At 39.5% G+C, this 16959-nt stretch overlaps 1 protein-coding gene across 4 annotated transcripts in view; it reads left to right on the forward strand.

Moving 5' to 3' along the window:
• The window catches only part of UBE3D (ubiquitin protein ligase E3D), a 70499-nt gene that overhangs the window by 25828 nt on the left and 27712 nt on the right, over positions 1 to 16959 (forward strand). For all 4 annotated transcript variants that reach the window (XR_007244383.1, XR_007244384.1, XM_048495347.1 and 1 more), the window contains exon 9: positions 11253 to 11391. Coding sequence is in view for 2 of the 4 variants with exons in the window: in XM_048495347.1 (XP_048351304.1) it covers positions 11253 to 11391 (139 nt within the window). In the remaining 2 variants the exon portion in view is untranslated. The remainder of the gene's footprint in view (positions 1 to 11252; positions 11392 to 16959) is intronic.

A 16959-nucleotide genomic window follows, 5' to 3' on the forward strand; every position in this document is an offset into this window, starting at 1 on the left:
GAAGGGGCCATAGAGATATGGTTGCAATTCACCTAAGGAAAATTCCCTGATTGTAGGCTATTGCATTCATAAATTTGTTTACTTAAAAATGAGATTATTGTGTCTGAAAACAATCTATCATTAGCCATATTCTATAGTGATTTATCCTAATGGTATGCTTTTCACCCATTTCAAATATCTAAGCACATGAATTTTGACAGTCTCTTCCCTCAGGCTACATTAGTCAGTATGAGCTCAAATTGCCAGGTCGACATTTTTCTTCCCTTCAAACTCACATGCAAGGGTAAAAATTTTATGAGGCGACTTTAACAAGACCCACTGGGATTTGGAATTATTTATATTTAGCTCTTATTAAAGACACAAAGCAACCCCCCTCCCCCAATGTTTATCCAAGTAAAATAAAGCTTATTTTTCAGAGACTGTAACTAGTTCAGGAGTATCAAGAGGACTATTTTTTCCTATCAAGGGAATCAAGAGGACTATTTTTTTTCCTTTTTCTCTGCTGAGTGTATTTTGCCAAGATAAGCACTAATGGGCACAACATATCCCAGAATTCTGAGGCCATTTCTCTAGATTAAAGAAGTTTAGGACAGCCAACTGTTATTTTTTCCTTCCAAAAAGTAGCATATTCTAGTGAAAGAAAAGTGATGCTCTTTGAGGAAAAATGATCTCCATTAAGCTCCTGCAATATTGGGTTTTGAAGCAGTTGCTACCACTCAGGAAAATAATGGTCAAGCCATGATAGTTGTCCTGAAAAAGTCATGTCACAATGCTGCTGGAATACATACACACACACACAGAGTCACATACACACACACACACACACACACACACACACACACACACACACACATGTATGTATGTATGTATGTATGTATGTATATTAAAAATTATATTTTCTTCAACAAGAGGAGTGAAAGAGATAAAGAAATTATACTAAACTCAGCATATAAAGCTATTGTCATTGAGTTCTGGGTTCAATTCAGATCATGCCATATCAGAAAGGATATAGTAAAACTTACAAATGTACAAGGAAAATGCTGTAAGGATTCTCAAGGATGGGTAGACGTCCAAGAGATCAAGTTTGTCTTAGCCATCAGGCCCAACAAGGAGAGCCTTAGAATTCTGCATTCCCTTCTACCTTTGTGACCCCAAGTTCATTTGTGGGCTTTGGAAATCATAATCTGCTATAGTTGCCCTTTGAATAAAGGTTACAAACCACAGCAAACATAAACCAAAATTTTGTGATTTAGTTTGCCAAAACTCAGAGTATTTAATTCATTGTAAGTTCATGAAATAAGAAAGTGGGAGAATATATACATGTAGGCTTTATACCAAGATGGGGCTGCACTCAAAAAGGCGAGGGGTGGGACTAGTCAGTTGGATGTCTAAATAGAATAGAGTTAGTGATTGCAATCCTGCTATACCTGTGTTGTCTCTAGACACTTGAGAGCCAGCATGATGTAGTGGTTAAGAGAAGGTAGATTCTAATCTGGAGAACCGGGTTTGATTCCCCACTCCTCCACCTGAGTGGCAGAGGCTTATCTGGTGAACCAGATGTGTTTCCGCACTCCTACATTCCTGCTGGGTGACCTTGAGCTAGTCACGGTTCTTTGAACTCTCTCAGCCCCACCTACCTCATATGGTGTCTGTTGTTGCGAGAGGAAAGAAAAGGAGCTTGTAAGTCACCTTGAGTCTCCTTATAGGAGAGAAAGGAGGGGTATAAATCCAAATGTTTCTTCTTCTCTTTTGATTTGTGCAAGGCAATTGTAACCTTTGAGTCTCTTGAATTAGCCTCATAATTTCATCTCTTTCCTAATATGACATATTGTTGATTTCAATATAGTCCTGATAGATGGATTGTCCACTGCAGAAACACATTTATTTGTTTAACCTTCTGTCACAAGATTTGTGGCTTACATAAAATAGTAAGAATATCTAAACTGAACAAAGAACAAAATGTAAAGTTACTCCCTATTTGCCGCATAATAACACATTATAAAACCTACCACAAACATTTAAAAAACCCCAGAGGTGAAAAACTTGTACCATGTTACCTCTTGAAAACTTGCTAAAATCTTCATTTTTTGAAAGCTGTTTGTTAGGCTCAAGTGGGTATTCTTTGGGATGAAACTCTAAGAAGCCCTTACTCCACTCCTTTTATTTCTCATCTTATGCTTAGATAGAACCCAGATAAAGGTTTTGCTGGAAGATTTTAGAAAGTGCAGGTTAGATGTGTATGAGGAAATGCTCCCTTGAAGTTTGCTTAATTCAGGCCCCATGTAAAACATATGTGAGTTCCAGACATCTATCTTGGTAGTCCATTCTTTTGCAATGCAGGCTGGATCAGCTCTACGTGAGATTGTACTGTGAGACCAACACCAACACAGTTTGGTTTAGTATCATTTGGCTGTGCTTTCTGTTCTGTTGCATTTGTAGCATTGTGATATGTAGCATTATCATTGTGATATGTTGGTATTTGTCAGTCAGAATTTTCACTGTGTGTTCAAACTATATTATATTCGCACCTTACACTGCTTTTTCTGCCTATCTGAGGATAATAGGGTCATTGTCCCCTCAGAATATTTTCAAGCTAACATAAAATTTTCCTTCACCAAACCATCATTCACAGTTTCTGGGACTTCAAAAAAATGATGTACTTATTTTTTTTAAACCTCTGATATTGCCATTTGCTTAAGTGGATAGATTTCATTTGCGAGAGCATACATTGGTAAATAATTGCTTTGATCTATAGCTGAAATTTTCTGCTTAGCAGGAAAAATAAAAAAAATCCATAAATCTGTACTATTGGTAGAAATCTGTTTGGGTTATAATTTTCTCCAAAAGAGCTGAATTTTATAAAGTCAGCGTTAGCTTATTTTCAACCTGTGCTGGTGTGTTCTTTTTTCAGTATCTCAACTGTAATGGATCTCCATTTGTCAGAATTTCCATGTCTCATGCTCCAAAAGGCTATATAATGAGCTTGTGTTGAAAGAAAGGCTATTCTTCATCATAGATCTCTCTGTAGGGACTATATATGCAGGTCAGAAGCACACACTGTCAGAATAGGAGGAGTAGAAGTATAGATATATATAGACAGATAGATAGATAGATATTGTGACACATAACCCCATACAACCTTCTAGATTTTATTGAAGCACAAGTGGCTTAGAAATCCATGAAAGCCTCTTTCCTTTTATAAAGTTACATCACTGCATGAGAATTGTTGCCATTTTCTCCAAAAAGCCAGCTGTCACAGAAGGATCCTGCTGAAAGGTTGCTTAATCCCAGAGACTGTAAGGTAAAGTATCCATGCAGCAGCGATAGCAGCATCTCTTTATGGCCATTTTTATAGACAGGAAGAGATGTGTAGCAGCATGGTCACTAGCCAATTACCATTTTAACTTATGCAACCCTGTTCATCATCCTGCAAGACTGTGGTATGTATGTGTTAGTTGGGCCTGCCATGGCGGTTTGAAATTTGAAGTTTGATCCTGTGTTTGAAGTTACTGTCACCCAGCACTTACTAGAACAGTTAGGGATAGTTGGTTGTTGAGTGTTTACGTAGCAGTATTCCTGTGTGGTCAGGCACTTTACAATTGCATAGGTGGCTTCCTTGAATCAGCCCTGTAGGGAAAGCTAGTGTTTTTGTGCATTACTGTTAAGAGCTAAGGTTGGCAAATAGTGGCATATAGACAACAAATGGTCATTAGAATTCACATTTTCCCTGCAGTCCCCCCAACCCCTCCCTGCCCCAGCATTTTCTTTCAATCTCTGGAAAGATTATTCCTAAAGTTGCAGGATCTGTATGGATGAACAGCTATGTGCGTTGGGGAGTGGGCAGAAATACATGAAACATACGCAGGGTGGGGAGGTGATTTTTGTGGGAGGGGGAGGTGATTTCAACCCCTTTGCCCTCTTCACTGCAACTTTTTCAGCCCACGTGCTGATGCCATGAACCAAAGAATAGTCTTTCTGGGGGTTAAAAGGTAATGTGCGTGGGATGGGGAGAGGGAAATACAGGGGAAATTCCCCCTTCCATTGGCAGTTTATCAAATACAAGCCAGTGTCTTGCTAGAAACTACGAATTGAATGAGCTTATATTGAGAGAGTTCTAGGCTCATAATATAGTAGTCACTAGGGTGGTAATTAACTGCAGTGTTATGTCCATCTTATCTAAATGGTTATAGTAGTGCTTTAGTGATATATGTGATGTCTGGTAAAGTGGAAGTTGTAAGGGTTACAAACTGTTGCCAAACACCCTCCACTACTGTCACATAGGCTGCTTTAATAAACTGAGCGGCACTTCGAGCTCACCTGCCACTGCTCAAGTAGCAATTGATGAAAAGCTTTCTACTTGTTCTTTCATTATTTTCCAGTGCTTAATTTCCAGTAATGTACAATAATCACTCTTTGCCGTCCTCCAGCCTCTCCTTAAAACATAAGTTCCGGAAATCTGGAGTTTAAATGCAACAGCCCTGGCCTTTGTTCAATGAACAGAGCAATTAGAGTGAAAGAAAACAATTTGAAAGCGCCATGCAAGCCATTTTTCATGGAGCTATTTGGGTCTTGTCTAATGAGAGGCATTCTGACTCACTGCTAAGAATGTGGTAGATTACATTGTGTTCTGGATCTGTATAAGTAACTATCGCATGGAATTAATGAGCGAGCACAACCAGTTAAGGCAGATCTCAGCGGGTGAGGTACCTCTGCACTTTCTTTCCCTAAAGAATCCATATAGGAGAGAGAACAAAATGTAATATTATATCTAAATGGGCAGGTGTGAGGCGGAGGGGGAGAGAAAGCAAGGGATGCAGAATTATGAATAGATACATTCCTTAAGGCTAGCCCCTTAAAGCTTTGCATGGACAGACTTGAATGGATGACTCTGAAAACAGCTCCATCTTTACTTGGTCATTGTGATTTTTTTTAGCTTGCATTGCTCAGAGGTGATTAAAGACAGTGCTCTTCCTTGTTTCCTCATATCTCAAACTGATTTTCTTTGTATCTTCTATCTGCATATAGAATACTGAGTCATCCTAGGCTATTTTGGCAAATGGCAGATGGCGTTGGGGTTGATAATGAATTCTTTCTTTGGGAGTCTGCATGAACCACTGGGTTTGAGTGAGCTGAGTTAAGACCCTTCCTTTACAAGGACGTACGTAAGGGGGGGTTCCCAGGTTCAACCCCCCATTACATGTCCGAAGCTTCGCCCCATTTGTGTTTTTTCCCCAGTTTTTGGCCTGCAGGGGGCGCAGTTTTTAGATTAGCAGCACCACAATTTCAGGGATTTGTTTGGAGACTCTGATGATATCATCCACTCTGGTGATATCATCCAGGTTTGGTGAGGACTGGTTCAGGGGGTCCAAAGTTATGGACTCCCAAAGGGGGTGCCCTCATCTCCCATTGTTTCCAATGGGAGCTAATAGAAGATGGGGGCTACACCTTTGACGGTCCATAACTTTGGACCCCCTGAACCAAACTTCACCAAACCTGGGTGGTATTGTTAGGAGAGTCTCCTAAAGATACCCTGAAAGTTTGGTGCTGCTAGCTTAAAAATTACACCCATGACAGCAGGCACCTCCAAATTTCCCCAGATTCTCCTTTTAAATCCACCCCCTTCAGCATGGATTTAAAGGGAGAATGTGAGGTCCCCAGTTTAAACATTGAAAGTGATGCTGTTTCAGGGTGGGGGATAATCCACCCCAAAACAGCATCACTTTCAATGTTATTTTAACTGGAGACACAGATTCTCCCTTTAAGGTGGATTTAAAAGAAGAATCTGGGCTCCCTTGTTTAAACACCATTGAAAGTGATGCTGTTTGGGGTGGATTCCAGCAACACAGCAGGTGTCCACTGGGGGGGGGGCGCAAAACTCAGATTTTGCACCGAGCTCCATTTCCCCCAGCAACGCCTCTGCTCAGAGGGGAGGGCAGAAGGGGCTGCCAGCTAGGAGCCCAGACATTGGGGGGGAGGGGCAAGCAGGGCAGGGGAGTCTGCTGTCCCTGGCCTCGGAGAGCTGCTTTTATAAGCACTGAGGCCGGGGCGGGACTTGGGGAGGCATGGTTACGCCCCCAGGGATGGGTGGCCCCTTGAACCCACCCCTTTAAAAATCTATACCTACGTCACTGCTTCCTTAACCTTGGGATAAATTTTTAATGAAATAGGTGCCTATTCTTCACCCACGTGCTACATAAGGGACCTGCAGTTTTCGTCTGGCCTTGGCATAAAATATCTCCTCGTTTCTGTGAAATCATCCTGAATTTTAGCTGTAAGTGAAGCTGAAGTACAGTTCAAAATCAGGGACAATCGACCATGTTCCTTTTGAGCTCTAAGCTCAAAAGAAAGAAGAAATACCTTCTGTACTGTGTAGTACTTGGGTGGGATCCTGTGCCACATCTTGTAGAAGATATGTGCCCTCCTGGTCCGGAAGTAAACCCTGCTGCTGCTGTAGCCGCCACCACCTCTCCCTCCTGTAGCTGCTGCTGGTCTTCCCTTAGCTTTCTAGCACCAGCATCACAGAGAGGGAGCAGGTGGTGGTTTCTACTTCCTCCATTCTTCTTAGCCTTCTCCAGTGATCACTGTGGGAGTGCCTATCACCTGCCATGCTGGGATGGTACTGGCAGAAGTTGCTTGTGGGCTAAGCATTGTCAGGTGCTGCAAGATTCTAGAAAAGGATGAAGAGGATGCTCTTACTGGTACAAGCAAGGATTGAGAGGAGGAAGAGACTGGAACCATGCAGCTAAAAGAAGGGAGAGATATTCGTTGATATGTATAGTATTAGTAACTGTTTTAGTTTGTCACAGTATTTTAAAAGCCTATCAAATACCATTTAAAAACATTAAAAGCACTCCATCCCTTTTGTGGGAATCACTTTTATGAGTAAAAGATTTAAAAATTGTATCTTATTTGTGTGTTAAAAATTGTGCGGCTATTGTTTGAAAGTGGTCTTTTTATTTTCGTGTTTTTGTTGGGGTGGTGGGGTGCAGTTCTTCAGCTGAATGCATGATTTGTATGTGCGAAGGCTGAAATGTTTGTTCACCCAGTACTTGCAGGATGTTCTTAAGGAATTCACACTTCATAGAAGTCTGTAGTATATTTAATTTAATCGTTTTAAATGGTCAGCCCCATTACACCCAGGAGATTACACTTGTATCTCTTCCCAGGGCAATAGTGTCATTGATTATATTAATATTTTGGCTGACCTTTATAACTATACTGAAAACTTTTCTGTCGTATCTTGCTCAGAAAGTGATCATCTGCCCCTCTCATTCAAACTTCAGCTGCAACTAGAGAAATTAAAGACCAATCCTTATTTACTCTCACAACAATTAAGCCAAATTCATGTTTACAAAAAAAACTGGACAACCTCAGTTCAAGGAAAAGTTCTGACCTTACCACAAATTCAACAGTTGACTTCAGATTTAATAAACCAAACATCTTCAAACATTCTAAACAACGATCAAACTCTGATAGACTTTTTTCTTCCCTTGGCAAAACCGACCTGTCTTCAAATCGAACTGACACCTCATGGTTTGATAAAGATTATAGACTATTCAAGGCTACTCTGCGAAATTCCTACAGTCGCGCAAGATCAAATTCAAATAATGATTACAAAAATTGTATAAATGGGAAAAAAGACTCCCACGAACTGGTAAAGGTTTTAAAAATGAACTTTTACTTAAAGAGATGGGAATATCACTATTCGGGGCTCTGAAACTTCCAAACTCAACGTCTTTTTGGAATATAATTGCAAATACTTTTCATGAAAACCAGTCTTCTAAGCTTTTGCGGATCACACCTTCCCTTCCACATGGGAAAATTATTTTTCCCAGCTATTTGCAGCCAATCATTACATAAATTCATTTAACGCCAGATTATCACTAAACAATCTTCCTAACTGGCCAAGAGTTGACAAGGCTGGCATGTGGATATACAGGCAAACCTTTTCACTTTCATAGACCAAACAGGGAACCTTTCTACAACTTGGTTAAAAATTATGTTAACTCCCATTTACAAAATAAGGCAATATTGACCTGCTGTGTAATTATTGACCCATAAACTAACTACCAGTTGTTGGTAAATTGTATGCAAAACACCTTGCCATTAGACTTATCAACTGGACTGCAGCAAATAATATTCTAGACCTGAGCAGATTGGCTTTAAAACAGGTTCATCATCTTGTGCAGTCTTATTTTTAAGTGAAAAAATCACTAAACTGCCAAGGAGTAAGCTATTTGTGGCCTTTTTCAATCTAAAAGCAGCCTTTGATGCTATTGAATGTGATCTTTTATGGAAAAAAACTTTATGACCCAGGAATTGAACATAGGCTGTTATATTTGCTTGTAAAATTACATACTAAGAACATATGTTAAATAAAATGTTTTCAAAAAGGCAACTTAACAACAAAAATTTCCTATTTCAAAGGGAGTCAAACAAGGCTACACCCTAGCTCCACATTTATTTAACCTCTTTTTGCATGATCTTACATTTACTTCAAACTTAGTGGATGGTCCTCCTCCAAGGCTTACAGCTTCCCCTATTCCACTTCTACTTTTTGCTGATGACACAGTAATTCTATCTGGAACAAGAAATGGTCTTCAGTGTTACATCAATGCCTTTCATCATTATTGCATTAAGAACCATTTAACCATCAATACCGAGAAGACCAACGTTATAGTTTTTGCCAAAACTTGGCATAAATACTTAGGAATCACCTTCAGCTTTAATAAAAGCTGGGTTGCTCACTTAATAATACCTGTGTTAAAACCATAAAATCATCAAAAGCCACTCTTCCCTCTCTGAATCACTTTTACCACCTCAGAGGAAACCAATAGATACCAGCTGTGCTCAAAATTAATTCAATAGAGATGGAAAATCTACAATCTTGATCTATTTCGAAATCTCTTGGGTATACCTAATAAAGTAAGAAACACCGCAATCTGTTCAGGTTAGAGTCAACAAAGGTTAGAGATGAAGACACAGACCTCAACATTTTATTTATGTATTTATTTATACTTTAGATTTATTTTCCGCCTTCCCCCGAAGGGAGTTAAGAACTCATTTTCATTTTCAACCAATAAGCCTCTTGTTCAGCTTATTGAGTGACTCGTGTACTTCTTGATGGCATAAATTTGTCTTGAAGAACTTCTTCAGACCATAAGAGACAAACTTCCACAGGCTCTACTAAAAATCAGTGCTCCCCACTTTTTTGGTCTAACCTATTCATACAAGCGCTCAATTCCTTACCTAGCTTCTCTAGACAACCCACTCCATCAATGAGTATTTCTGCTAGCCCAACTCAATGTTTTTCCATTAAATACTACAAGTGGAAGATACAGATATCATTCCTGCAGCGATTATGCTTATTTGGCTGCAATACTTCATATTCCTTATTACATTTATTGCTCAATTGCAAACAGTTTTTATGTGAACATTTGCCACTGTAACAATATATAAATGAGAAGGGCCTCAAAAGTCTGAAAGAAGATAAATTAATAAAACGTCTTCTGAGAGACAGACTCATTTACAACTGATATTGTGGCAAAAATTTTAGCAGCCACATTGCTCTAACTTACAGCAAAATGTAGCATTTCCTGATTATCTGGCCTAGGCACACAGTTTTTAAATCTCTTTTGATGTTTTTACCTGAACACCTTATATTATTTGTCTCAATGCCAATAAGGTAAAGTTGAGTTGAGTTCTTGGGGAAGTTGACTTATGTGACTGTGTTGTCCCTTTGTAAAATATGAGCAATAATATTCTCTTCTTCCTAGAAACATTTCTGGTTGATGATACCACATCCTACAAGAATTGTAAAACCTGTGCCAAGCTGTATACAACATTGCACTATTCGTGTGACAATACTGAAATACAAGACCCAGAGTTTCTTTTTGAAATCCATATTAAGCTGCACATAATAGGAAGTAAACAACCACCTGGTCAGAATTTCTGAAATGCGTTATAATTTATGCTACTGGGATGTGGTCTAAGGGACCAAAACACATTTGGTTTTTTATAGTTTATTGTGAGGTTTGTGTTTCACCAACTTTGCATGATATGGGTTTTTATCTCAGCAGGACTGAGGTCTGTAATAATTTTAATGAAACCTATTTCTCAGGCTCTCTGTTTTTAATCCTCAGTCAATGCATACTGAATATATTCCTATTATTTTCTATTTTTTGTTGTGTTTACCTCAACTTCTTGGGCTTTTCAGTTGCTTTTTGGTTGAATTTTTCTTTTGTTGATCTCTTCCCCCTAAAACCATTGCAGGAACAAACAGAATGGCACTCTCAAGACTAAGGGGAGGGGGATAATGGCGATTTTGATTCAGTATTAACATCTTGATTCAGTATTAACAAGGAAAATGTCTCTGTATCATAATTTTATTTAAAATCTATGTCCAGTGTCTGACCACCCTTGGGACTACTTATAAGCAAAAAACCATAAACAAAGCGATGATAATAAAAACTGTTACTGCCATTTGCAAACCACAACCATTATCCTAGTAGAAGTGCATTACAATGAACCTCTTAGGCAACACACTCAAGACAAGCCTGGGGGTATTGACAGGGAGGGAAGGCAGCATGGGATAACCTGATCTAATCTTGGAAGATCTTGGAAGCTAAGGAAGGTCAGTATTTGAAAGAAAGACCGCTCTGCAAAGGAAGGCAATGGGAAACCACCTCTGCTTCTAACTTCCCTTGAAAGCTCCTTGCTGGGGTCACCATCAGTCAGCTGTGACTTCATGGCTCTCTACTCATATGCACGTGCGTGTGCGCACGCACGCACACGCACACACACACACACACACACTGATAGTTATCACTTCAGTATCTTGCTTCAAGGTACTGTATGTAAGGTTATCCTTTCCAAAATTGTTTGAATTGGAATAAACTGGCAGATAGTAAATTTCATACAAGTTTGAACTCTAGATTTTCAACTTTCCTGGTACAGTGGCCTGTTCAGTTCTATCCTGGAGTGAAATGGACAGATATTAGGAAGTGACAATGCTTCTGGGTTTACAAGAGGCATCTGTCTAGATTAGCCACTGTTAGAAAAAACAATGCTGGACTAGGTAGACTTTTGATCTGTTCCAGCAGGGCAACTATTAGGAGATATTCAGTGATATAACTTATATAAATTTCATTCGTGCCAGACAAATTAACGATATACAAATTACAGTACTTTGTTTATTGGAAACATTGAACTTCCTGTATGTAATAATTAAATAACAGCACTTTTTTCCACAGGCTTGTTGACGCATGGGAAAATGACTTTGGAGTACATCCTCTAACATTTCCAACCAAAACCTGTTTGGAACTGCTGCTGATAATGGCTCAGAGTAATGCTGCTCTACCACCTTCCCTTCGTTGCATGAACTCTTTTGAGGTAAAGAAATTAGCATCTTTCACATAATGCAGGTAACTGTAAAAGGGGTGGTTTTAAAAACCAGTTTATTGTCCAAAATTTAAAATTATGAGAAGTTTCAAAATGAATGAAAATACAAAATATTACCAAAACACTGGAACAGCGCACTGTATGACATGATGATAATAAGAAACCAAATCATTGTTTCACTCTGTGCTTGTAAATCTTAGTTGGCTTTGTTAACAATAAACAATGCAACCTTTTTTGTAATAATGTATATATTAGAAATCAGAGTAATATAAGAATAGACTTTAGAAAGCATCTGAAAGAAAAAAAAGTAAAGCTCTGTGTGAAATACTGACTGATTGATTTAAATAGTTCCCTCCCACATTTCCCACTTCCTTATAGGAGGAGGAGTTTGGATTTATACCTCTCCTTTCTCTCCTGTAAGGAGACTCAAAAGCACTTACTGACTCCTTTCCCCAGAAGAGACATCTTGAGAGGTAGGTGGGACTGAGAGAGTTCTCAGTGAACTGTGACTAGCCCAGGGTCACCCAGCAGGAATGCAAGAGTGGGGAAACAAACTGGTTCACCAGATAAGAGCCTGCCACTCATGTGGACGGATGGGGGAAATCAAACCCAGTTCTCCAGATTAGTGTCCACCACATGGTCTTATTGAGAAAGATGATCCTTTGGGTATGTGTGATCTGAGGCAGTTTTAAGGTAAGAAGCACCACCTTAAAGTGAAGCTGAAAACAAATTGAGGTTTTAAGAGAAAGATGTAGTATGATCAAAAAGACGAATGATTTAATGAACATTTTATTGACATATTCCTACAAATGACAGTTACTCAAGCAGATTTTTAAAAGAACTTTGATATCCAAACTGAAGCAGAAATAAAGAGAAAATTTTCTTTAATGTGATTTAAAATGTTTTACAAAGCATTGCTAGAAATACAAAAGGTAAATGCACTGGGATTACAGAGGTTCATATATCCACAATCAGTAGTAAAATTATTTGTTCTGCTTGTGATTGGGAAGCATCTATAATGAAGTGGTGGAGCTCAGAAGAGATAGAGTGCCTCTGAAATTTAAAAGACCTAATGTATTAGCATTATAAACATCCCTGTTCCTTACATGCAGGGCAAATTTGAGTGGTTGCCTCCATTTGCCCTTCCTCTTTACCTTTGGTGCAGCACACTTTCCTGGAGTCAGATTACCTCCGTAGTTTGGTTGGATTACTCAGAGCTCCAGAGATGCTGGTGTAACTCTCAGTAGTCCTGCAGTGCTCTTTCTGATCGTGGTTTTCAGGAGGCTTTCCTTCATGATTTGAAAAGCTAAGAGTAGTCTCAAAAAGTGACCTCTTTCAATTGCACTCTTGCCCACCTGTACACCACTGGATGTTTTCAAGCAGGTAGCAGTCTTTGTTCTGTCTTTAAGCAAAGTTGTTTGATGTGGACATAGATATAAAAATGATTGTTTCTGGACTGTACTTTTCTGAATAATGAGTCTGAGACAAAAATTGCTTGCTAGCAAATAAGATCACCTTATAACATAGCCAGGACCTGCTCTGTGTTCTACTTGCAACAAAAAATGATGATGAGGAACATTCTGATTATTTGATATGGGATGAATGTGTTTAATATTACAAGCAAAAGATAATAACTCCCTAATCTGTTGGGAATGAAGAAACTGTGTGAATAAAATCTGACTTGTGTATGCAATAGCGCTTGGTAAAAGTCCATTTCTTTTGGCCTTATCTGAATATAAAGAAGGATATTAGAAAGAACTTAAACCAGTAGACTGATGTGACCCAAGAGAACTTTTCTTCCTGATGCTATCTACTGCTAAGTTATTTTTAGTGGATAATCTTCAGTCTTCTAGTTTTGGTGTTGTGCTTTTATTATTATTTTTTAATTAATATGTTTTGGCCAGTGCACCAGTGAAAAAAATTCCCAATTTTATTGTGCTTCCCACCGCACCCCACTCTCCTGGGCTGTTACATTTCTAGTTGCTAGTAATCAAGTTAGTAGGCATGGGCACTGTGTGTTGTGGAACTACACATCTTGTGCCATTTTTTGTTAAATACAGAAAGTTGTAAGCAATCACTTAGCTATGCAGAGGTGTTTGTTCTCTACTGTCCCCAGATACATCTTTGTTAGTGCAGATAAAGCTTTTAGGTCACCTCCAATGTTTGGAGCACTGACTGGCAAGAAGGAGAAAGAGAACCAGTAATCATTTAAGATCCTCCGTATAAGTCCAACCTCCTGTGTCCCTGCCTTCAGAGATGAGATGGGTGGCAAACAGAGACAGGTTTTTTCCAGTGGTGGCACCTTACTTGTGGAATGTCTTTTCCATTGAGGACTCACCTGGCATCTTACCCTATTATTTGTTTGAGCATTTCAATCCAGGCTTTTAATGAAAGGTTTAATCTCTTGAGGGGAGCCCCATGGCACAGAGTGGTAAGCTGCAGACTATAATCAAAGCTCTGCTCACAACCTGGATTCAGTCCCAATGGAAGTTGGTTTCAGGTAACTGACTTAAGGTTGACTCAGCGTTCCATCCTTCCAAAGTCATTAAAATGAGTGTCCAGGTCTCTGGGGGTAAAGTTTAGACAACGGGGGAAGGCAATAGGAGAAGGCACCCTGTAAACATAATCTGCCTAGTAGACGTCATGATGTGACATCACCCCATGGGTCAATAATGATCTGGTGCTTGCACAGGAGACTACTTTTACCTTCTGAATCTCTTACACTTGTTTGTATAATCTACTTCTACATTGAGAAGTGTTTTATGAGACTTGTTTTAATGTGAGATATGTCTTTAGCCTGTTTTATGCTTTCCTGGGTTTTCAATAGTTTGTCAATTGTTGCAAAATTTATGGTGTTTATGTTTTTACTGAGTTATAATTTATAAACTGGCTTGAATAGCTTATGCGCCGTCTAAGTAAATAAATAGGTCCACAGCTTTTTGCCTTCTCCCCCACTTCTATTACCTTGAGTTGCATACCTTAAAGATAGAAAGCAGTACAATGTACTTTTGACTCACTAGTTGCTCTGGCAGCAACACTGTTGGCTATAATCTAATATAGATTAGAGTTCCCCTTCAACTGCCTGAACTTCCTATTTCTTGCCTGAAGGCGCTGACATGCATGTACGTTCACGGTGATACTGACTTAAACAAAAAGGAAAATGATAGCCTTGAGAACCAAGCTTTCTCCCCTTCCCCCACCTCAATCTGATGCACCTGTAAAAGAAAATAATTACGGTCCACTTAACTTCGTAACCCCTGTTTCACTTAGAAACCTTAAAAGTTTGTGGCTAAAAGACATTACAACGACATGCTTGCTTTTTCCATACCAGAACTACAGAGAGAAATGTGCTAAATTGTCTAAACTATAATCGTAAAGCTTCCATAACTAAGATGTTTTGTAGAGTTTTTTCTTGCCTTCTATGTTGCTAGATATAAAGAAGTCAAGATAAGGTTAGTGACACACTAGTGGAGATTGCATGTCACTTTAAAGCATCCCTTTTTATTAACAACATTGTGCTGTAAACCCAAAAACTCAGCTGTTTTGGAACCACCTTCTTGTGATGAAAAACTGAGTGGTTTGATAAGTATGTCTCATGTGACTGGTGAATTGTTTCTAGAATGTTTTGTTTTAGAATGTTTGTACACATGGATATGCAAACATTTTAAAAGTAAATGATTCCAACTATAATTTCCATAGACAGAAAGATTTCTGTGCACCCTCAGCTGCAGTGTCCTGGTCCGCCTTGAAAAGCAGCAGCTCAGGAGATGCTCTTGGCTTAGCTTCTTTGGCCAGTGGAGGGGGGCATGATTTTTGCCTAATTCCCCCTCTTCACAACTCTCATTCTGTGGTTTTGTTTATGAGGATCTCCCGGCCCTCAGTAAACTATTTTTTAGGTGCATAAGGGAAGGCATAACAAGACCTGTTTCCACAGGCTGTGTCTGCTTGCACTTTGCTAGGACCAAACATGGTATTCTGACCATGGATGACATTATTATACACTGAAGTCTCGAGAGCCATCTTGTATTCTTTTTCTGGGTGTTGCAAAATTCCTCAGTAGTTTTGCCATGCAAGGCCTTGAAGGACATTTATTCTTGAGGCTGGCCTTTACTTGTTCTTTACTCTTGCATTTTTGTAGTATCCAACCCAATATATATTATTATTTGGCAAGAGTCTGAAACAAGAGAGGTTCTGTAAAGAGCTGCATCTTCTATATCCATGCATGAGACGTAGTCATTTACAGTTTTATTGGACTGTAACAGTATGTCACAGTTGGACAGATACTCTTGAAAGTTCTTAAGGATTTTGTAAGAGGGGGCATGACTCTCCCTCTCAGAACTGTTTTGTTAACAGATGAAGCTACTTTAGTTTATCACCAGCCTTGCTTGACAGCCCACTCAAAGCAAGGTCAAAGGAAGATCTGGTTTCAGGGACGCCAAGTGGCACTGACATCCCTGAAAAGAGGAAAAGTACAAAATCAAACCAAGCTCAGAGCACTTTACAAGATGTAGTTGTGAAACAGAAAAGCAATTTGTATGTGATGAAGTGTACTACGGTAGAGAAGAGAGTTTTATTAAGCTTGTCCGAGAGGTGTGTTTGAGTGTGCCATGGCCTTTTCTTCAGCTTCTCAAAGTGATGTCTCTAGTCAGCTGCAATATAAATTGACTGTGCTCCGTGAAATTAGGGCCTTCATTTCACTGTGTCTCCAGCAAATATGATGTTCCTGGCAGACCCCCACATTTTAACTAATTATCGCTTGAGTCAGGGTGGAGGTTGATTACATCCCAAGACGAAATAACTGAAAATAGTCCTGCTGCAGCATCTGAGGATGAAATGCATTCTGTGTGCTGCTAGAGATCAGACAGATTTTGTGGAGCTGGTGTTTGGGGAGGGAGAGGAGTCAAACTCCCATCAACTCTCCCTGAGGCTCTCACATTGTAAGGAATTCCATAGAAGCAGAAATAAAAGGCTTTTGGGAGTAAAAGTCCATTTATTAAGACATCTTAGAAAGCTCAAGTACACGCAGTGGCAGGAATGGCGCTTCCCGCCAGAAGCACAGGTTATAACACCATTCACCCCATCCCCCCTTCCTGCTTCCCATGGGAACGGAGTCTTCATCTCCCGCGCAAAGATAAAGTCTCCGCCGATGCATCTGGCCCATCGCCCGGGCTGTGGAATGCACTCAAGGTTACTTCACCATCAACACCACTGAATCCTTTACACACATGAGATTAAGGAGATTGCGGGGTTATCATATATACAGAGCTGTCTAGGATCACAGGAGACCATGGCTTATTTAATGTGGTTAGCGTGATTGTCCAAACAAGGGCCACACTACTGAATAGAATCAGGACCCATTTTGTTCTCTGGCCCTGCTCTCATCCCCGTACAAGCTGGGATACCAAATTAGTCTTTGTTCTTAGAGAAAAGGATGAAGTCAATTTGTTGAGGCAAACCAGTATTTTGTATGATCATCTACTAGTGGAATTCTGGTTTCACAGACTAATGATGGCCTGGATCCAGCAATATTTTCTGTAAGCAGAATGAATTTCTACCAAG

Source organism: Sphaerodactylus townsendi, linkage group LG01 (assembly GCF_021028975.2).
Source record: "Sphaerodactylus townsendi isolate TG3544 linkage group LG01, MPM_Stown_v2.3, whole genome shotgun sequence".
Lineage (NCBI taxonomy): Eukaryota > Metazoa > Chordata > Lepidosauria > Squamata > Sphaerodactylidae > Sphaerodactylus > Sphaerodactylus townsendi.